Here is a 22444-nt window from a genome sequence, read left to right on the forward strand (position 1 = left end):
GAAAAAAAAAAAAAAATTTTCACAGAAAGGGTCATTGGGCACTGGAACAGGCTGCCCAGGGAGGTGGTTGAGTCACCTTCCCTGGAGGTGTTTAAGGCACGGGTGGACGAGGTGCTAAGGGGCATGGTTTAGTGTTTGATAGGAATGGTTGGACTCGATGATCCGGTGGGTCTCTTCCAACCTGGTTACTCTATGATTCTAAGTTCATGAACGATGTGCAAAACTACATGTCTTTATCATTCTTTTCAATCTATAGTAACTTCTCTTTCTAGTATATATTTTTTAACTTAATTGTGGATTAATTTCTCTGCTGTGTATGACTCTAGCTGTGCCAGTACAGAAGTGTGTTGGGAGATACACCCACACCCAGTAACAACTTAGGGGTTCTGTAAAGGTGGATGGGAGAAATAACAGTCTGTCCTGGCTTGGATCAGTTAATTTCTTTACAAGAGCAGCTTACTAAACAAGCCCAGCTGTCTCAGCCTGTCATCATATGGGAAGTGCTGCAGACCTCTGATCATCTTCATGGACTCCTCTGGACTTGCTGTAACATGTCCTTCCTGGGCTAAGGACTCCAGAACTGAATGCAGATCTCCAGGTGAGATCTCACAGGAGCAGACTAGAGGGGCAGAATCACCTCCCTTCACCTGATGGTCACACTTCTTTTGATGCAGCCCAGGGTGTGGTTGACTTTCTGGGTTGCATGTGCGCATTACTGGCTCATGTTGAGCTTCTCATCCACCAACACCCCCAAGTCTTTCTTGGCAGGGCTGCTCTCAATCCGTTCTTTGCCCAGCCTGTATTTGTGCTTGGAATTGCCCCAACCCAGGTGCAGGACCTTGTACTTGGCCTTGCTGAATCCTGTTAAAAATAAGTGCATCCTTATGTACTTCTGGAATTACTGCCTCAGCAGATGTTTTTGGTTCTCCAGAGAGTACTCCAGAGAAGGATTTGGTTTAATGGCAGAGAAAGGCAAGGCCATGTGATGTCTGCAAATGATGCTCACTTAAGGCTTGCATGGGGCTGGATCTGAATTAAGGGACTTCAGTGACTTTCTTCAGGGAGTATCCAAATGCATGAAACAGTTCTGGGAAGGTGCGAGCACCCTTGGTACAAGACTGGTCATGCCATCTCTTGCTTCTCACTGTGTTCTGGAGAGTAAACCTCTTGTTCATAGTTGGGAGAAGCTGAGCATGGATTTGGGTCCTGCTGATCCATGAAGAGAAGCTTAGTCCTCTCTGTGACTCTTGACCAGCGTGGAGAGTGGTGCTGACCCCCTATTGCTGCTGCTTCCTTATAGCCAAGAAGAGTGAAACATTGTTAGTTTTTCTCAAGCTGATTATGTTTCTTCTTCTCCAGATACAAAAGCTGCAGATCTGATACCTTATGCAGAGTGTCTGGGTTTAAGATCAGCCTTGTTTTGGTGCACTAGTGGTTTGCTAATTCTGGTCAGCTTTTAAAAGTGTGGGGGGAGGCTTTGATACCACTGTGAATTGCCTCTCTTTTCTCATGCACAGAGTCCCTGTCATGGGCTTCTGGGTACTGGAGCTTTAAGACCAGGTACCTCAAGCTTGGAGCTGCGGTGGGGTATGTGTGGAAACTGCCATGTACTGGATCTGATCTTCAGGTCTGTTTGTAGGTGCCAAATAACACTCAGCTTCCATAAACTAAGTACCTGTCCTTTTTAAACGTCAGTTTATGGTACCTTTTCTTTGTGGTTCTGATATGAGAAGGTAGTTGGGATTATGAATAGTTGGTGGTGACAAATCTTTAGGACAAAATCAAACAGTTTGTTCTGTAATTTGAAGGGTACTTTATTGCAAGATGTTTAGGGAAAGAAAGCACTTTTAAAATTAAAGCTCAGATAAGTACTATCAGTAAAAGGACCTTAAAAAGGTTGCTGCTGGCAGTCATAAAGATAGGACATGCATGGAAGTGATTGTAGATAATGTTCTACCTTGAACTGTCCATTTCTTTTTGTATTATTACAGTAAGGGTTTTTGATAATATTAATGGCTGAAAACCCATATTTCTTTTACCACCTTTAGTTTCACCTGGAAATCCATATCTTCAAGGGCTGCAAATTCTCAGCTGTAAAAATGTGTTCCGAGCAGAAACTTTGCATAGGATATCTCAACAAAAATAAAACCCAAGTCACTTCACGTATGAATTAGCTGCTGCCTATAGAAAACCAGTTAACAGGACGGCAGATGTTAGATTGTACTGTACTGTAGAGAATTCTGCAATACAATAGGAATGCCACATTGTCTAGAAAAGAAGGCTAATGTTCTGTGTATGACTAGAGTAAAGGTATTGCCCAGTAATAATAGTGGCTTTGAATTACCTGGGAGTGATCTGTTTTCTTAAATAAAGTCTTTAGAGACTGTGCTGAAGTATTCCTAGATGGGCATATGACTGTGTGCTCCATTGGCTTCGGAGCTGGGTCGGGGACTTTTCTCTTTTGCTGGACCTATGAGCAAATCTTGAAGGCTTTGTGGTTATTTTCTTTTGCCTCTATAAAACCATATGTATTTTAAATATGCCTTTTATACTGTCTACTGTAAGACACCGTGCAGGTAAAGTTTTGAACACGTTCACTCATATGGAAGCAAAGTACTGAAAGCCATTGCAGCGTATCCTACTTCTTGTCTTTGTTAAAGAGCCTATTGGCGTCATATCTGACAGTTAAAAAGCACTCATGGGTTAATTTAATTTTCTTTTGAAGTATGTCTGTAATGTTAAGAGAAGGAGCATTGAGAAATAAAAATACTCCTGTGGACTCTTCATCTCCTTTTTATAGAGAGTTTTCTTTATGTTTCGGGATTGCAGTTACGTTAAGGATTGATCCCAGTGAAGTTTAATGAGAAAATGTATAGCTCTGTCAACAGGAGACAAGTCCTGAGATGATTCCAGAATTACGGGAAAAATGAAATGATTAGAGTCACAGAACTTGATCCTACCAACTCTTGTGGATGAATTCCTGACATCTCTCTAGCTTGATACACCAAGCAGAAGTGTTGTTATGACTTAAAAATGCTCTGTAAAATTCATGCCATTACTGAAGAACGTAAAAATTCTAGAAAGTAGTTAGGTTCTGTAATAACAGCGGTTGGCATGTTGTCCCATTTGTCCTCCAGATACGGTTTTGATGAGACTGACTTTGCTCACCCTGCATCTCACTGTGCCAGAAGCAGTGGTCGCCATTTCCCCTTCTCCTTCTTTTTGTACTCTCTGCCATATGTTGCTCCCACTACTGATTTGGTGTCTGGGCAAGCAGATTCAGTTCACTAACGTGGCTGGAAATTAATTTTTTTTTAAAGGAATTTGTAGTTTTCACAGAATTGCAGAATCACTAGGTTGGAAAAGACCCACAGGATCATTGAATCAAACCGTTCCTATCAACCACTAAGCTGTGCCCCTCAGCACCTCATCCACCTGTCCCTTAAACACTTCCAGGAATGGTGACCCGACTACTTCCCTGGGCAGACTGTTTCAGTGCCCAATGACCCTTTCCTTGAAAATATTTTTTCTAATGTCCAGCCTAAACCTCCCCTGGTGGAGCCTGAGGCCATTCCATCTTGTCCTGTCCCCTGTCACTTGGGAGAAGAGGCCAGCTCCCTCCTCTCCACAACCTCCTTTCAGGTAGTTGTAGACAGCAATAAGGTCTCCCCTCAGCCTTCTCTTCTCCAGGCTAAACAACCCCAGCTCTCTCAGCCATTCCTCATAAGACCTGTTCTCCAGCCCCTTCACCAGCTTCGTTGCCCTTCCCTGGACTCGCTCCAGAGCCTCAACATCCTTCTTGTGGTGAGGGGCCCAGAACCGAACACAGTATTCAAGGAGCGGTCTCACCAGTGCTGAGTACAGAGGGAGAATAACCTCCCTGGACCTGCTGGTCACGCCGTTTCTGATCCAAGCCAAGATGCCATTGGCCTTCTTGGCCACCTGGGCACACTGCTGGCTCATGTTCAGTCGGCTGTCAACCAACACCCCCAGGTCCCTCTCCTCCAGGCAGCTTTCTAGCCAGACTTCTCCTAGTCTGTAGCACTGCACAGGGTTGTTGTGCCCCAAATGCAGGATGGGTCCCAGCATTTGGCCTTGTTAAACCTCATGCCATTGGTCTCAGCCCAGCGGTCCAGCCTGAGGACCTTAGTTCTCCAAAGAATTCAGGTGAACATCAGAGTTCGTGAACCTCTCAAACCAAGAGTCAGTGAGGTGAATTCACTCACCTCTGTGCCTAGGAAGATCATGGAACAGATCCTCCTAGAAGCTATGCTAAAGCACATGGAGGGTATGGAGGTGATTAATGGCAGCCAGCACAGCCTCAGCAGGGACAAATCCTGTTTGACCAACTTATTGGATTTCTATGATGGTGCAACCACAGCAACCGTCTCCTGGGCTGCATCAAAAGAAGCATGGCCAGCAAGGCAAGGGAGTTGATTCTGCCCCTCTGTTCCTCTCTTGTATGAGACGTCATCTGGAGTACTGTGTCCAGTTCTGGAAGCCTCAATGTATGAAGGATATGGAGCTGTTGGAACAGGTCCAGAGGAGGGTTACAAAGATGGTCCGAGGGCTGGAGCACCTTGCGTATGAGGACAGGCTGAGACTGTTGTGTTTGTTCAGCCTGGAGAAGAGAAGGCTCTGAGGAGACCTTATGGCAACCTTGCAGTACCTGAAAGGGGTCCGCAAGAAAGCTGGAGAAGGACTATTCATGAAAGCTTGTGATGATAGGACGAGGGGGAACAGATATAAACTGCAGAGGAGCAGATTTAGGTATGATATAAGGAAGAATTTCTTCACCATGAGAGTGGTGAGACACTGGAACAGGTTGCTCAAGGGAGTTTTGGATGTCCCCCATCTCTGGAGGTGTTTAAGGCCAGGTTGGATGGGGCCTTGGGCAGCTTGATCTAGTGGGATGTCCCTGCCTATGGCAGGGGGGTTGAGCTAGATGATTTTTAAGGTCCCTTCCAACTATTCTATGATTCTATGATTAAATGAGCAGAGGTGAGGTAGGAAAGAGCTGATGGCACCACAGTTTTAGGTGGATTTGTCTGTTTTGATTAACTATGCCTTCCACCAAGAAATGTGGTGATCTTCTGCTGGTAGAGTTGCTGTTCTGCTTTACAGCTGAGGAAGCCATGAATGGGGTGCACAAAGGGTTTCCTGGGTGGTAAAGGACAAAAATCAGGACTACAGTTGGGGTTGGCTTGTGCTGGGTCTGGATTATTCCTTGGTAGGACATGGCACTTCTGGCTGTGCTTTTGATTTTTAAATTGATAAAAAGAAATACGGTATTAAATTAAGCATGAAGTAAGCAATACAAGAGGCAAAATAAATAATTAAACCATAGATATTTTTCTGAAGTACAACTTTTATCTACTAAATATATCTCAGTCTATGTCAAGATCTAGAAAGTGTTACTACCACAGTCAAAACCTGTTTGGGTGTAAATTGAATGACAGCAATGATTTTAATAATTTTGATGCTTGGAGGCAGTGAGTAAACCTTTGTTGGGCTGTGAAACAACCCATGCTTCTTTCGTAAATGAATGTCCCTGGCATCTCACACAGTCTGTTCACATATTTGTGTACAGAAAAGGTAAACACTAGGTCTGTAGCATTCCTAATACATGGTCCTGAAGGATTTGCTGCAAATTTATGGTATTAAAAATTTGAGTTACACCAACATGGTGTTTTTTTCTTGCCTTCGAGCTAAATTTATACACTATAGTCATAATCAAAAGTGTCATAAATCTGTGGTTTTTCCTCTGATTTTCAGTGAAAGCTAATGTGTAAAACTGTGCTTGCCATACTTCTCTTAATACTTCTATGACTTGTCAATATAATAATTATATCCCCTATGTTTCCCCACTTCAAAATCCATGAGGTGAAACTGGCTCTGTGTTTTACCAATAACAGTGTGACAGTGAATCTGCATTGTTAAGCTTTCCTGGGCAACATGTATTTATCCTCCTTCCTTCCATCCCTACCCTGGAGAACATGGGTCAAAAAGTTAAAACAACCAGATCTTGTGACTATATTTTGAGAAAGAGGGTGCTTTGCTTTCATGGTTAGTGTTGGTTTGGGGTTTGTTTGTTTTGGCGTTTTTTTTTGGTTTTGTTTTTTTCCCCTCTGCAGCTGTATAGTGTGTGACTTGATAATTTAAAAGTCATAGAAACATACAACCATAGAACGGTTTGGGTTGGAAGGGACCTTGAAGATCATGCAGTTCCACCCACCCCAGCCATAAGCAGGGACACCTTCCAGTGGATCAAGTTGCCCAAAGCTTCATCTACCCTGGCCTTCAACACCTCCAGGGTTGGGTCATCCACGATTTCTCTGGGCAACCTGTGCCAGTGCTTCCCACCTTCACAGGAAAAAAAAAAATTCTTTCTAATATCTAATTTAAATCTGCCCTCTCTCAGCTTAAAACGGTTACCCCTTATCCTATTCCTGTGCTTCCTGATAAAAGACCCCCTCCCCAGTGTTCCTGTCGGCCCCCTTTAAGTAGTGGAAGGTCTCTATAAGGTCTCCCTGGAGCCTTCTCTTCTCCAGGCTGAACAACCCCAACTCTCAGCCTGTCCTGGCATGGGAGATGCTCCAGCCGTCTGATCATCTTTGTAGCTTACTCTGGACTCACTTAAACAATTGCGTGTCTTACGTGTGTTGTGAGCTCCAGAAGCGAACGCAGGGCTCCAGGTAATAATATGGTGCTTCTCTTTGAAATTACAGAAATTACAGTTGCATTGCAAAGATAGTTATGGGGCAGAGAGCTAGATATTTGGTTCGAACCGTTTGGTTTTGGTTTGTTTTTTTTTTTCTTACTATTCATTGAGTACTACTGCTAGTGGCTCGGTTGTTGCTTGCTTTCAGAAAAATGTGGAATGCTGTCTATCCTTAGTGTGATACAGCACAGGGAGGAAGGTCTGTTCACTTGCCCTTGGGCTTCTGCTGTGGATGCCTGATGGATGCAGTTCGTGGCATCCGTGGCTGAAGGCAGCGGAGGCTCTGGAGAGATGCCTGGAGCCATCGTGTGCATAGTGAGCCGGAGGAAGGCAGCGCTTTCTGCCCTCTTTCAGCTATTTCCCAAGGATAGATGTGTCCCATGGCCTGAAACCAAGCGTGACCTTCATGATTTATGGCTGAAATGCAGGCAGGATTTTCCACAGTCTGCTTTGTGTTCATTCTCTCTGCTTTTGTATTAAATCACTTACAGCATTGGGAAAAAAAGATTACAAATGTTGCTGAAAAACTCTGTTTCAGTGTGGCAACTGAGACATAACCTGGACAGTGTTATTTTTCTAAAAGGAAGGAACAATATTGTCTGAGGTTGCAACAGTTGAACTGAACATGTCCCCTGAGTCCTCAGTACTGAGAGCAGTCTAACTTTAGCATGAAAGTATAGTAATAATTGTGGATTCCATATGCAATGCTGCTGATGCAATCTGTGGAGTCCTGGGTGATTAATGTCATGTATGCATCCTGGTGCTTTGTTCACAGATGATAAGGAAATACAGAAATCTGTTCCTCCTTCTGTTTCATCATTGATTCATGTTCTTAGTTTGTACATAAAAATATGAAACTTGAAATTTCCTTTTGGAAGATATAAAATATCTCATATGGATTATAACGTGCTGACATAAACATATCGTGTGTGTGTAGAAGAAAAAAACCCAAACAGTTGGTGGAGTGTCACAGAATCGTAGAAAGGTTTGGATTGGTAGGGAGCTTAAAGATCATCCAGTTCCAGACCCCCTTCCATGGGCAGGGACACCTTTCACTAGATTAGGTTGCTCAAAGCCTCATCCAGCCTGGCCTTGAACTCCTCCAGTGACGGAGCATCCATGACTTCTCTGGGCAACCTGTTCCAGTGCCAGAGAAGAGCAGGCTCCGGGGAGACCTTACAGGAGCCTTCCAATACTTAAGGGGGACCTACAGGAAACCTGAGGAGGGGCTCTTTATCGGGAAGCGTAGGAGGAAGTGAAACAGGTTGCCCAGAGAAGTCATGGATGTCCCATCCCTGGAGGTGTTCAAGGCCAGGGTGGATGAGGCTTTGGGCAACCTGACCCGTGGAAGGTGTCCCTGCCCATGGCAGCGGTTTTGGAACTGCATGATTTTTAAGGTCCCTTCGAACCCAAACCATTCTGTGATTCTATGGTTTTATGACTCTAAGTAGGTGGCAAATATATTTTGAGGCCAGTGATCCTTCTGGCTTTTCACCTTCTCTGTAGTCCAGTAATTAGAGGTGAAGGACAATTTATCTGATGTACATAAGGAATCCTGTGAGTTTCATAGTAGTAATATTTCTTTTGTGGAAATCTTCCAGATATCTTTTTGGTATTGTTTGAGGAATGAGTTTATTCTGGCACCCTTTGGTTCCCTCTGTCTTTATGGGTTTTATTTCAATCATTCTGCTTCTGTCAATCATCTGCAAGGTACTCGTTCAGTTCATATTTTCATAGATCTATTTCCCCTGTATTTCACATGCAGAAACTTGCACGTGGGGTATTTATGAAAGGCAGTCCTGGCTGTTGAAGGTCATGTTTTTTTGCTTCCTTTTACTGATGCTTTGTCCTGTCCTTGCCTTGTTCCACCATATGTTGAGAGGTCTCCCTCTTTGCCATTGTCTCCTCTTTGTTTTACCCTAGATCACAGATTTAACCCTTTCTCTTTTAGACTGTATCTGTTATATGCTATTTTTGTTTTTCTCTTTAAATATGAACTAATACAAAAAATGTACATCTTCATCATGCTGCTACCTTTTACCTCTCCCTTGCACCATTTGTAGCTTTGGTGGCAGGACTTCCTGTCTGCATTTGAAAGAGAAGCTGACGCTTGAGCTTGTTCACACAGGAAGGAATTGCTAAAAATGGCAAAGCCAGGGCACTGGAGTGTGAGCAAGCAAGCAAAAATTCACAGATACACCTGCTTTAAAGTCAGTAGGAGGGCATGGTCATAAATTAGTGGTCAATTTCTGGACTTACCTGCTACTTCCCTGAAAAGAGTCTCATTAAAAAAAATTCAGACTTAGAGAAATGAATCTAGCCAAATAAATGGAAAGGATGCTTTTCCATTTGCTGTATTTTACAGAGTCGTTTAGTCTCTTTAAAGAGATACTGTGCGTAACCCCAGGTTTGCACTCTAGGGCTTGATAAGTTCTTTTGTGGTGGCAGTAAGCTAGACAGTCTTCACTATCATTAATGCTCTTCTGTTTCCATTTCTGAGAAGCAGAAAAAATGCAAATGCAGTAGCATGCATTGCAGTAAACCTGTATTCATTTCCCTTCTCTACTTTTCAGTGGCATTTGAGAGTTTTTCTTCTGGTTTCCTTCCTTCTGTTTCTTTTCCATTCCTGTTAGTTTGCCCTTGTCTTTAGCAATTTGAGTATTGATGTTTAACTGCTTTTATCAGCATTGTTTTCTTACGTGACTGTAGCATTAAGGGGAGAGTATATAAGTGTGTGTATTTAAATATATATAATGATCATGATCCTTATAGCTAAAACCATATTAATATTGTATGGTCAATTTATAATACTAAAAAAAGATTAGTTTGCGTGGTTTTGTATATTCAATAGAAAAAAATCCTGTTGTTATTTATGGTGGTTCTCTGGGTGTGACTAATCGGATGTAACCAAATCCCAAGAGATCAGAAGTACTTAGAAGGGTCTGTATAAAGTAATAACGCCTTCTGTACATGATTACCTTGAGGATATCTACATTTCCATGTATCCTTTTACTGTACTAAAAAGATTTTTATTTTAGTGGTGAGAACAGTGTTAGAATTCTGAGTGCATTCACTCCTGTTCTTTATTAACATATAGACCCTTTGCTGGTACAGATTTACACTTCATCTTTACGTAGCTTGAGTCAAGATGCATTGAAATAAAAAAAATAAAATATATGGACTAAGTACTTTATTTGTATTTCATTAGGGATCACAACCGATTAGATCATCATCTTCAAGGACTTTTTTAATGACCTAGATGTGCTGGTGTTACAGAGTTTAATGCTATTTGGACACTTCATCTGACTTGAGTAGCAACAGCCTTGCATCTTTCAGAAGATAAATGTAACCAGGGGAACACCAACATCTGCATGAAGGAACTGCCTTGTGCCACTCCCGTTATTGTTTCAGGGGGCACAGATCATAAAGCTTGTGTAGAAAATCAGGTTTTAAGAAATTGGAGGACTGATTGCTGTTGTGTGTCAATTGGGTTTTTTCCTGTTTGAGAGACTACTGTGTAGTTTCATATCAGACTGAGGAGTGAAAATGCCGTTTTCTTACATTCCCTCTTGCTCTTGACAGCTAAAACTTTGTGATAATAATTCATCTTGCTTTTCATCTTCAAAACATTTTGCAGGCATCATCTGTGATATTTGATCTGCAAAATATCCTTAGAAGGCACAGAGTTTATTAGAATTAGTCATATTTTGTGCGGAGGTTTAATCCTAATTTTCCATTGAAAAATGTTTACTTTATAGATGGCTATAGGAACAATTGAAGTAAATATCAGAGATCTTGGCAAGCTCCCAGCCTGCATACACAGACTATTTTTGTTCTGTTTGTGGTAAGTTGAAGCAGATGTTTTGTCTTCAAAGTGGATCAGGATGAATCTGGGTGCTACGGGCAGTTTTGCTTTGCAGGTTCAGTGATTCTATTCTTGAAGCTTGTCTATAATGGATGTAATGAAGATGTAATGATTTTTGAGGTAATCACAGTGGTGTGAATTGCTGTGGAGAGACTAGACGATCTCTTGAGGTTTCCTCTATCCTAGTTTTTACAATTTATGTGAATTCTCTGTTAACAGCTCTTTAGGTGGCAACAGTGAAAATGAAGCAGTGAAAGCAGAGGGAGGGCTTGATGATGAGGATGCTGATCTGGTACACCACTAACAGTAGTGGAGGAGGATTGTGGTTCTCCTGGCTACACTGCCTCCCTCTTGCTAAATTCCTTCAGTTAGAGAGCAGCTCAGAAGACATCAGTTGTGACTTATACAGAACGTCCTACTCTGCTGGACCTTGCCTTGGGGGTGGCTATGGCTTAAATTCCAGCTAATGTTCATTGGCTGCTTGAAGCTTAACTTAGTTTAATTTAGTGTTAATGCCTCTCACTTCTGTAGAGGAGATGTTTTTCTCAGTGTAGCTTGGAGGGCTGAAGGGAAAGCATGACTCTGTCAGGAAGCTGAGCCCCAGAGAGGCAGCGTGGCGCTACTCTCCCGCTGAGGTGCTTAGCAAACCTTCTCCAGCTCAGGGCACTATCCTGCTTTCCAAGGTGTGCAGGAGACTTTTATGATCCCTTTTTATGGAGGTTTATGTTGTCCCATCCTTCTTTCCACTTAATCACTCTAACTCAGTAACAGAACTTAACACAGCTACTTCTTATTTCTGTTGCGTCCTCAAGAGAGGGGAGGGCATTATGACTGCCTGTTCAGTCATTTCTGTTTAAAACTTTGTCTCTCCTGAACCCAGAACCTGTGCTCATATAAGTGTGCTGGATAGAAAGTGTGAAAAAGATGGGAAGACGCAGGTGGCACTGCTGTTACCATCGTAGGCATGCTAGTCTTCAGGAAACTGAAGGTACATTTAGATTAGATATTTGGAAGAATTTTTTTTACTGTGAGGATGATGAGGCATTAGAACAGGTTGTCCAGAGAAGTTGTGGATGCCCATTCGTGGAGGTGTTCCAGGCCAGAGTGGATAAGGCTTTGAGCAACCTGATCCAGTGGAAAGCGTCCCTGCCCACGACAGAGTGGTTGGAACTGGATGATCCTTAAGGCCCTTTTCAACCCAAGCCATTCTATGAAGCTTCAAAAGAGCAGCTTCTGCAAAACTTTTGCATCCGTGTTGTAGCCTAGAGACGTTTGTATTTTGCGGGCATTTACAGGATAGTAACAAGATGTTTGTGAGTGTCATCCCTGGATAGTAGTATAAACCTGCTTCTGAATTTAGATAACACACCCTTTCTGAATGTGTTCAATGTAAGGTTTCCTTGTGGACTTTTTTCAAACTGTGATAAGAAAAAAAATGCAAAACAAATGCAACATTATTTCTTTCAGAATATGTTTAAAAGAGTGTACATTGTATTTGCTGACAAACTGAGGGTTAAGATGTTTCCAGTTAAGCTTGTGGCTTTTTAGTGAATTTACTTGTTGGGAAGCCAGACCTTGTTGCTTTTTCTTTTTGAGATGATGCTGGCTTGTTCTAATCCTTCTCTGTGTGTCAAAGCCATTTAAAGCACTGGGCCTGGTCCATGAGGTTTTTCCATGCAAGAGGATGACTTGCCATATTTGATACCCTAAAGATTAGGGGCCTGTTGATATTTCCTGACTACTTGACGCTTGTATTTTAGCGTGACTGCTGTGAGTAGCGGGACGTGAAAATGGACAGGCAGATGAATCACCAGACCGATATCCTGTTACGGTCACTTGGCTTGTTGGTAAGGGAAAAAGACATGAGCAAAGTCTGCTTCAACTCTATGTTAGATTGGAAAATGCAGCTGGGAAAGCAGAATAATCTAATGAATTAGTGGGATTAAGAATGGAAGTGATGTAGCTAGTGAAAAAGGTCATCATTAGGATAATGATGTTGTTGCCTCTGGACTGCTTTCACTGCTTTGATTGTGTGTAGTGGTGTTATTTAATTGAAATTTGATCCTGTCATAATGCTTTTGTAATTGCTTCATCTTCAGTAACAAAACCTTTTCAACAGGAGAGCATCGTGTGAGACTGGTTCTGTTTTGGTGGCATCTTAGAGTAGGTAGCACCAGCAACCTATGCTGCTAGCAGTAAATTTAAAACATTGAAAAGCCAAAATATGGAGAACAGAGAATCATAGTTGCTCAGAGAAGTTGTGGATGCCCATTCTTGGAGGTGTTCCAGGCCAGGCTGGATGAGGCTTTGAGCAACATGATCCAGTGGAAGGTGTCTCTGCCCATGGCAGGGAGGTTGGAACTGGAAGGTCATTAATGTCCCTTCAAACCCGAACCATTTTATCATTCTATGATCTCCAGGCTGGGGCTTGGTGAAATGAGGTGTTGGCTTTTGCTGCCTGTGCCAGTGATGACGGACATCAACATAGTTTTTCTTCGTCATCAGAAGGTTGTTGTAAACTTACAGCTTCTTTAGCTTGTGGGAATAATTTTGTTTCCTCCTTTACAAGAAGATTAATGGGCACAACATATTCTGGTTTTGCTAATTCTTTAAGTGGCTTTGCTGGGAAAGTTGGCACATCATGCTTGACGCTGTGGTAAAGGGAAAGCCATGTGGTGTTTTGTCTGCTATGGGATGATGGTTAGTGCTATTCTCTAACTTCTTTACAACATCTTGCACAGCATAAGAACAGAAGACATGCCAGGGTTTATATAATCTACTAAATATAAACAGTGTTACATTTTTTCTTCATAGTCTGATTTTTCCATTGTCCTGGTGTTCCCTCTGAAAGCAACTCTGAGGAGCAGCATAAGGGTGGGTAGTATTTGCATCTGGGGCAGAATTAGTCTATTTGACGTTCGTGTGTTTCAGTCTTTCTTGCAGGCTAAATCTCTGGTACCTGTGCTCTGTTACCAAATCTGGGATGCTCACTGCAGCTGGGTTGACAGAAAGCGGATTTTGGCACGTGTCTGCAGTGAAGTTGTGCTCGTTCCTTAGGAGTTGTAGCATGGGGCCTTACATGTTCAGCTACCCTCCCTTAGATCAGGTAGTTGAGTGGTTGCTTACACCATGAGAAGTTTCATAGAATGGTTTGGATTGGAAGGGACCTAAATATCATAGAATCATAGAATAACCAGGTTGGAAGAGACCCACCGGATCATCGAGTCCAACCATTCCTATCAAACACTAAACCATGCCCCTTAGCACCTCGTCCACCCGTGCCTTAAACACCTCCAGGGAAGGTGACTCAACCACCTCCCTGGGCAGCCTGTTCCAGTGCCCAATGACCCTTTCTGTGAAGAATTTATTCCTAATGTCCAGCCTAAATCTCCCCTGGTGGAGCTTGAGGCCATTCCCTCTTGTCCTTGCACCCTTAGCAAGTTTGCGGACGACACTAAGCTGGGTGGAAGTGTCGATCTGCTGGAGGGTCGGGAGGCTCTGCAAAGGGATCTGAACAGGCTGGACCGCTGGGCAGAGTCCAATGGCATGAGGTTTAACAAGGCCAAATGCCGGGTCCTGCACTTGGGGCACAACAACCCTATGCAGTGCTACAGACTAGGAGAAGTCTGTCTAGAAAGCTGCCTGGAGGAGAGGGACCTGGGGGTGTTGGATGACAACTGACCGAACATGAGCCAGCAGTGTGCCCAGGTGGCCAAGAAGGCCAATGGCATCTTGGCTTGTATCAGAAACGGCGTGACCAGCAGGTCCAGGGAGGTTATCCTCCCTCTGTACTCGGCACTGGTGAGACCGCTCCTCGAATCCTGTGTTCCGTTCTGGGCCCCTCACCACAAGAAGGATGTTGAGGCTCTGGAGCGAGTCCAGAGAAGAGCAACAAAGCTGGTGAAAGGGCTGGAGAACAGGCCTTATGAGGAATGGCTGAGAGAGCTGGGGTTGTTTAGCCTGGAGAAGAGGAGGCTGAGGGGTGACCTCATTGCTCTCTACAACTGCCTGAAAGGACGTTGTAGAGAGGAGGGTGCTGGCCTCTTCTCCCAAGTGCAAGGGGACAGGACAAGAGGGAATGGCCTCAAGCTCTGCCAGGGGAGGTTTAGGCTAGACGTTAGGAAAAATTTCTTTACAGAAAGGGTCATTGGGCACTGGAACAGGCTGCACAGGGAGGTGGTTGAGTCACCTTCCCTGGAGGTGTTTAAGGCACGGGTGGACGAGGTGCTGAGGGATATGGTTTAGTGTTTGGTAGGAACGGTTGGACTCGGTGATCCGGTGGGTCTCTTCCAACCTGGTTATTCTGTGATTCTGTGATTCTGTCCTGTCCCCCATCACTTGGGAGAAGAAGCCAGCTCCCTCCTCTCTACAACCTCCTTTCAGGTAGTTGTAGAGAGCAATGAGGTCTCCCCTCAGCCTCCTCTTCTCTAGGCCAAACAACCCCAGCTCTCTCAGCCGCTCCTCATAAGGCCTGCTCTCCAGCCCCCTCACCAGCTTTGTTGCTCTTCTCTGGACTCGTTCCATATAATCCAGTTCCAACTCTCCTGCCACGAGCAGGGACACCTTCCAGTGGATCAGGTTGCTCAAAGCCTCATTCAGTCTGGCCTTGGACACCTCTAGGGATGGGGCATCCACAACTTCTCTGGGCAACCTGTTCCCATGCTTCACCATCCTGGCAGAAAAAATATTCTTGCTAATATCTAATCTAAATCTCCCGTCTTTCTGCTTAAACCATTCCCCCTCATCCCATCACTGCACCTGATAAAGAACGACTCATCTGATACATGGTCAGCATGGAACTGGTGCTCCACTGAATGTCTTAAGGAAACTGGAGACCTTGTCCTTTAGCTCTGGATGTTTCATTTATAACAGCATACTAGTGCAAGGATTGTTTGTTCTGCTGATGATCTCCTGGATTCAGCAGCCTCTTAACAGGAAATAAAGAAAACCCTTGCTTTATTTTTGAATGGGTTAGAATATAAATGGAGATGATCTTGCAACATTGAGAATAGAACCTAAGTACTGCTGCCTGTACTGCAAGTAGAGCTGGCTCTATTCTGAGCATTAACTTCTTCTGGGTAAAAGGATTAAATCAGAAGAGGGGGAGTGGATGATAGCATTGCATTTGATAATGCAAATCCTTATTAACAGGGCAAAAATAAGAATATGAAACCTATACAATTAAATCTTTTTCTGTACATCCTCTATGGTCTCTTGATGAAACATCTGCTGGAGAGGTTGGTGTTTATCCTTTCCCCGCACTGATGATATGGAAGAATCACTGGCAAGTCTCTTTCCTCTTATCCTAATTTAAACATGAGCAGTTTTCCTATGGGATAACTTCCTTTTGGATTTCACGCTTTGACTTAATATTTGGTACACTTAATCACATTTCTTTTGTCTGAAGTGCAAACAAAATGTAGAAACACAACATGCATGATTCCAACCTGAAATTAGGAATAACCGGTTTTTAAATATTGCTGGTCTATAGTTTCTTTCAGATGCTTATAAGCTTTTATAAGTAGAAATCTTACATCTTCATTATCTGGAGAGTAATATGTACGGTTTTGCTGAAGAAAGTCTGAAAATGAAGCTAGAAAGGAAGTTTGGAGATAAAGGGAAAGATAACTTTTTTCAAAATTCCATTTTTTTATGGATTCAGAAACATAGTTTCTTTCTACAGCTTGGCTGAAAATCCTGTGTTGTTTTGATGATAGATTAGAAAGTACACTTTTAGCAGATTCTGTAAGACAAAAAATTATTTACAAAGAATGTTTAATCGGTGCACCAAAAATTTATGACAATATGTGTACATGTTTTTTATTCATGTATATATGTATGTGTATGTATGTGTGTATTTGTGTGTGCAAATAAGTTGCACCAGGGCAGGTTGAGATTGGATATTAGAAAAAATACCTTTACTGAAAGAGTGGTGGGTACAGTGGTTTTAAACTGATGGTTGGACTTAAAGATCTTCGAGGTCTTTTCCAACATCAATGATCCTATGATTCTAAATATATATGTGTGTAAAGCTGTAATTCTTGTAATAAGAAAAGACTCACTAAGTCCTTTGAATTTGTGCACAGGCTGGTAAATAAAATTTTAACTCTCGTGTGGAGTTTGAACGGTGTGTGAGGGTAAGGTGGTGAACTAAGAGACCTTGTGCTAGGTGCGTGCACTGTAACATGAAAATTTCCTTGTGTCAGAGGAGCTGTCCCAAGTGATGTGGGACTGTGTTTATCAAAATCTTATTGTATTTAGATCTAACAAAACCCAATGTAATTCTGTTTAACCTAGAGTTGTGAAGGGAATATCAAGGTTTCAGAGCTATCCCTTCAAACAACTGAGAGTGTCAAAGATAACAGCTACTTTTAGAATAAAAATTCAAGGGGGATGTAGTATTTTGCTGCATTTTCCTCTGCTCCCTGCAATTTATTGCACTCTTCTAGACTGACCACTGATTATTACCTAAATCCAGGCATTTGAGGACTCTTCTCCAGATTTTAACTAACTCTTCTTTTACATTTACAACGTAACAGTGTGCACACACATTCTAATTACATTTTTGTACGTTGATACCATTGCAGGGTTTTTTAAATAGTACTCAAAGACATTGTCTTTCCCTGAGTAGTAATTCGCTGAAATTAAGAAATATAGCATATTTATATATAATTATTCTTCTCAAACCAGACCCTCAAGTTCAAGGGAGAAGGGAGAGTTCTTGAAATTAATCCATAAGTCCCAGAAAGTCTGGGACTTATCCTTGATGCTGTTCCATTCAAAATAATTCATTAATGTCATATAAAAGACCCTGTAAAGATTAATATTTACTTCACTAAGCCTCTACTGAAAGGCTGTGTAAGCACTCCTTGAAAGTTTAATCATTGAATAAACCTTGTAAAGGGAGGAGGTGGAGGAGCATCATGCGAAGGTTGTATGTTTGGGTAATGGATTGTTCATCCACATCTGGCTAGCTGCATGTTTTATTCTATGGAAACGTGTTCTTTGAATATAACTATTTGGGGAAAAACTCCAAGCAACAGAAAAATAACACAGGTGAGCGAAGGAGGCATTTTCTTGTTCTGTCAAGAGCCCAATGGCATTGAGATCATTCTGGTTTGGTGTAAAAGTGTTGGAGGCGTCACCCCATGAGACTCAGCTGAAATCAGGGTGGATGTTCAGGAGGAGCTGCATCATCACCACCCCCACCCCTCTATACCAGACTCCAGCCTCCTCGGCTTAGGAGCCCCAGGGACTGAGCTGGTGGCAGAGCTGCTGCTTCTTACTTTGCATCATGATGTACTTCAGTTAAGTGCGTGCCTCTGCTCTTTCTCTGTGCTAGATGTCATTCTTCGTGGGAGTCTGGATAAATATTTCAGTCTGTAGGAGTTCAGGAGAGCTAGGTATCGCCTAGCAACAAGCATCCCACTCTCTGCCTCCTGCATCTCTTTACTTTTATTAAAATACCAGTGAAAACCAGAAGTTGAAGCATTAAACTAATTTTCAGAAATATTTTGTGCGGCTTGAGATATTTTTGTTATGACACTGCGTCAGAGCAACAAAGATGTTGGCGGCGGGGGGCTCTCATCTTAAGGCAAGTAACCCTGTTTGAATAGAGATTGCAGTCAAAGACCATCAAAAACTTCAGCTATGTTCAAAATAAACTTTATGATCACAGTTGTTTAGTGAATTAGAAGAATGTATAGCAAGTGCTCCTTTGGTCCTATGAGGTCTGTAAAATATATAGCAGTTACCCTTAACCTAAACCAAATGTGTTTTAAGCTGCACTACACAGTTCAACTTGCTCTATCTGGTGTCTGCTGGAGGGACAGTGGCTTATGTTGGAATTTAAAGTTTTTTAACTTTTTTACAGGTAACTATCGAAGTATTTTGTCTCATTTCAGTTACAATGGTAAAGAACTTGGCTTACAAAGATCCTTGGGGCTAGACCCAAGGTAAGAAAACAGACTCTCAGAGTGCAGTTTAGGTAGAATTTTGGGTACACTGATTTAGTGCAGTGCTGCACTGAATTTCAGCCTCTCCTACCCTTTATTGATTCTAAACATTAAGGACTGTTGCAGACCTGTGGTGTGTGGTCAGTGTTGGTTTTTTATCTATAGCTTCTGCAGAATGTCAGCTTTATGGAGTTTCTGATTCTTGCAGGGAATATCATAAACATAGGAAAATGGGGCAAGTGTGTGGCTGCTCTTAATGAAAAGGTACCCATCCTCAACACTAGGTTAGCTCTTTCATGAGGAGGGCCTCTCTATGTGTTGTGGTAACACAAAATTAGCTGCGGCTGTGACACATTGGGTAGCAGCATGTTAGCAGTTTTGAAACATATACCCGTATTTGCCATTCTCGCAGTAACCTAACAGAACAGTGGTCATCCATAATTTGAAGCTAAGTTGTGTTGCAGGAGAAGAGTGAGTGTGCACCTGAGGAAGGAGTAATGGTGAGAAAACCTGGAGAACTGGAAACAGTTACAGGTCAAATTCTTGAATTCTCTGACAGAGGCCCATGAAGCTTGTGAATACGTTACATTTAATTTTAAAGAAATTGATGACTAAATTATTTCCTACTTGGGTTAAATAACCCTGTCTTCTAAGTCCAGGATATAAGAAAACTTGGTCCATTTGTCCCATTTTTGGACATTGGCACAGAGAAAGAGCAGCTAGAAACTTGAAGGTGTTTCTTCAAGTGGGCAATTAAAAAAAAAGGCTACTTCACGAAAAGGAAATTTTGAACCAATCCAGGTATTTCCAAGGTAGATTAAACAATGAAAAGGAAAGAGTCTACAAGGCGTATGAAAGATGGGGCAATTGGGAAAGGATGGGTCTGTAATAGTTAGCATGCTCTAAGCGCATGGTGTTTACTTACATTTACTTAGGTCAGTGTTTGTGATGATTTTGCAGCCTTTTATGATTCATATGAATATTTGGAATTTAATTGTATTTCTAAGAATATATTAAGGTTAATAAAACCAATTTAAGTTCATAGTGTTTAGCTTGTATAATAGTAGCACGTTATATGAATATTTACTGATTTTACATGCTGGGGGGAGCTTTTTGTCTTGTTTTCAGTGTAAAAGTTTGCTTACTGTTCGGAAACAGAATCACAGAATGACTTGAGTTGGAAGGGACCCATAAGGATCATCAAGTCCCTATCCCTGCACAGGACAACACCCAGATTTACATGCTAGCAATGCTGTCGTATATGCTGCAGTAAAGAAATACTGGGTTGTGGTTTAAAAAAAGGCAGGTGATGCTCCACTGGTTCTTGAAGTATGACCTTATTTTGAAAGATATGAAAATAATAGCAGATTGTTTATAACAACTCTGACAGCAGATTTAGATTCTTGACATCACACCATTTCCATTATTAACAGAGACATATGTAAGTAGCATTTGCTTCCAGATATATGCACATATTCTGGCAAGAGATTTAAGGCATACTGTCTGTTACATAAATTTTGGCCATCTGAAGCCTCCCTTCCTCAAAACTTTAAAAAAGTTTGACTACTGGTTTTATGTATTTTTCTTAAACCTGAAGGAGCCTCCAAAAAATCTAATATAGTATTTAAATCTTGTACATATATTTTTCTTGTATAGGTTCACATAGAAACATAACTAAAATAATCATTTATCCATAGGAAACCTTGCAAGAAATGCATATTCAAATTTTGTAATGGTCTTGCACAGTTATTTCCTATAGCTTGAATACTGACTGAGTTCACTAATAAATGTATTTTGGCTTTTAAATGCATTATAGTCCAAATCTCACATAGTATTTCTGGGAAACACATTTTGAAATACCAGTTAATAATATTTGCACTCAGTAACTGCTGGAAAGTTTACCTGTACACACGCAGAATACTGAAATATAATGGGCCCTGAAGACTAAAGCAGCTGGGATTTAGTGTGCTCAAATCACAACTCAGAAATTAAAGACATTGAGAGCATTGACTAAAATCATTAGTTCAGGGGGGACATAAGGCTTTCTCCAGTGTACTTTGTCGTATTTATCCAGTTTTAAGGTGCTTGTAAACTCGCTGTTCTTCTGACCTCCGTTTTACTTTGAAACACATGTTGGTTAGATATTTTATTTACATGTACAATAGCATTTGATAAATTAATGAACCTCTAAGAAAATACATCAATTAAATTATTTCATCTTTTCTTTTTCAGGATTGAAGTGGACCTAGGGATGAATGGATGACTGAATATTCATATGAAGAGGAAAGCCATAAAAGTTGGTGACATTTTTACAGCCATATGCATTATAGATATTACTGCTATTATGAAAAATTTATACTGTGTTACAAAGCAGAGTAGATTAAATAACTGGTCTGAGGTTCACATGCCGTATTGCCTTTCAGGCAGGAGAATACTATAGCTTAACACAGCTGTAGCTTGATGCAACAGCTTCTGACCAAACCTGAATGTTCAAAGAAAAGCCCACTAGTACATTAAAGAAGTAGGTAATTCCTTTGAAGCCAGGTTTCTGAATGGGCTGCTGCGTAGTGGTGTTCATTATTCTTATGTGCATGGATGAAGGGAGAGTGAAAGACACGTTATCTTCCATTACAGCTACTGGCTATGAAGCTTAATACATTGATGAGTGGCACTCAGAAGCCACATTGACAAATGCTGTTTAAGAAGACAAATTGGTTATGGTATCTTTGAAGGTATCCAGGTGCTTTGCCTTTTTGATATAGAGATGGCTGTCTGACAGCATGCGTTTTTGTGCTTATTAAAAAGGAAGAAGCTGTTAGTGGACCCCTGTGCTTTAGTGACTTTATTGTTATGCTCTGTAGGGTGATAAAATGCAGTGGGCCATGACATCTGTCAGTCTGACTTGTTGGTAACTGTGAACTATAGGCTTTAGCTGGGATGTTCCCCAGTTTTTGCCAAGGATGTTTAAACAAAGCTGACTGTGCCTGTGGGTTTGCACTGAAGCAAAAGAATTTTAATGACAGATGCAGTACATGGTACAGCAGGATGCAGGGTGTGGTCTGGTGGGATGCCGTGCAGTTAAATAAGGCATTCTGGGAACTCTGCTGGTCAAGAAGGGATTTCTTATGGTGGAAACCCTCTTTCCTAGAAAGCTTTCTTCATACCCTGAATCCCAGTTGGATGGGAACAATCAGTTCAATAGCAGAAATTTAAGTCAATAGTTCTATTAGCTTGAGCAAAGTCATGCAGGAGGGCAAAAATTCTTTTCTACCTCAGTGATAATTTTGTTTTATCCTAAAATCATAGATTGTTTTGGGTTGAAAAGGACCTTACAGATCACCTAGTTCCAAGTCCCCTGCATGGGCAGGGACACCTCCCACTGGTCAGGTTGCTCAAAGCCTCATCCAACCCAGCCTTGAATGCCTGAAGGGAGAGGGCATCCATGACTTCTCTGGGCAACATGTGCCAGTTCCTCCCCACCCTCATGGTAAAAAATTTCTTCCTAATATCTAATCTAAATCTGTCCATCAATATTTTAGTAGTTGAAATGTTTTACAATTTATCAACAGCTGTCTTAAATAGAGAAGAGTTTAATTCCTTCTTGGGTATGCTTTTTTGTGTTTATAAAAATAGTGGACATGCTGATCCTAGCTACCTCTGGATTCAAAAACAGTGTAAGACTTGAGGGAATTATCTCTCTCCATGAATCCAGTCTCCTGAAATACCAACCAGTGCAACAATCTTTAGCTCAGAAGCATGCATAGAATATCTGCTTCATATACCACAGGTCCCAGGAAACACCTCCGGCCTCCAGGAGACAAATTTAAACCCTAACAGGGACAGTCAGCGGTATTGGTAGCTCAGCAGTGATTGACACAATTTCTGTATGAGATCAGGGACCTG

The 22444-nt window shown here is 41.9% G+C and overlaps 1 protein-coding gene across 6 annotated transcripts in view; it reads left to right on the plus strand.

Moving 5' to 3' along the window:
• Positions 1–22444, plus strand: part of KLF12 (KLF transcription factor 12) — a 251064-nt gene that overhangs the window by 46791 nt on the left and 181829 nt on the right. For all 6 annotated transcript variants that reach the window (XM_069880335.1, XM_069880370.1, XM_069880353.1 and 3 more), the window contains exon 2: positions 20774–20837. In XM_069880335.1, coding sequence (XP_069736436.1) covers positions 20817–20837 — 21 coding nt within the window. In that variant the 5' untranslated portion in view covers positions 20774–20816. The remainder of the gene's footprint in view (positions 1–20773; positions 20838–22444) is intronic.

This window comes from Phaenicophaeus curvirostris, chromosome 1 (assembly GCF_032191515.1).
Source record: "Phaenicophaeus curvirostris isolate KB17595 chromosome 1, BPBGC_Pcur_1.0, whole genome shotgun sequence".
Classification (NCBI taxonomy): Eukaryota; Metazoa; Chordata; class Aves; order Cuculiformes; family Cuculidae; genus Phaenicophaeus; species Phaenicophaeus curvirostris.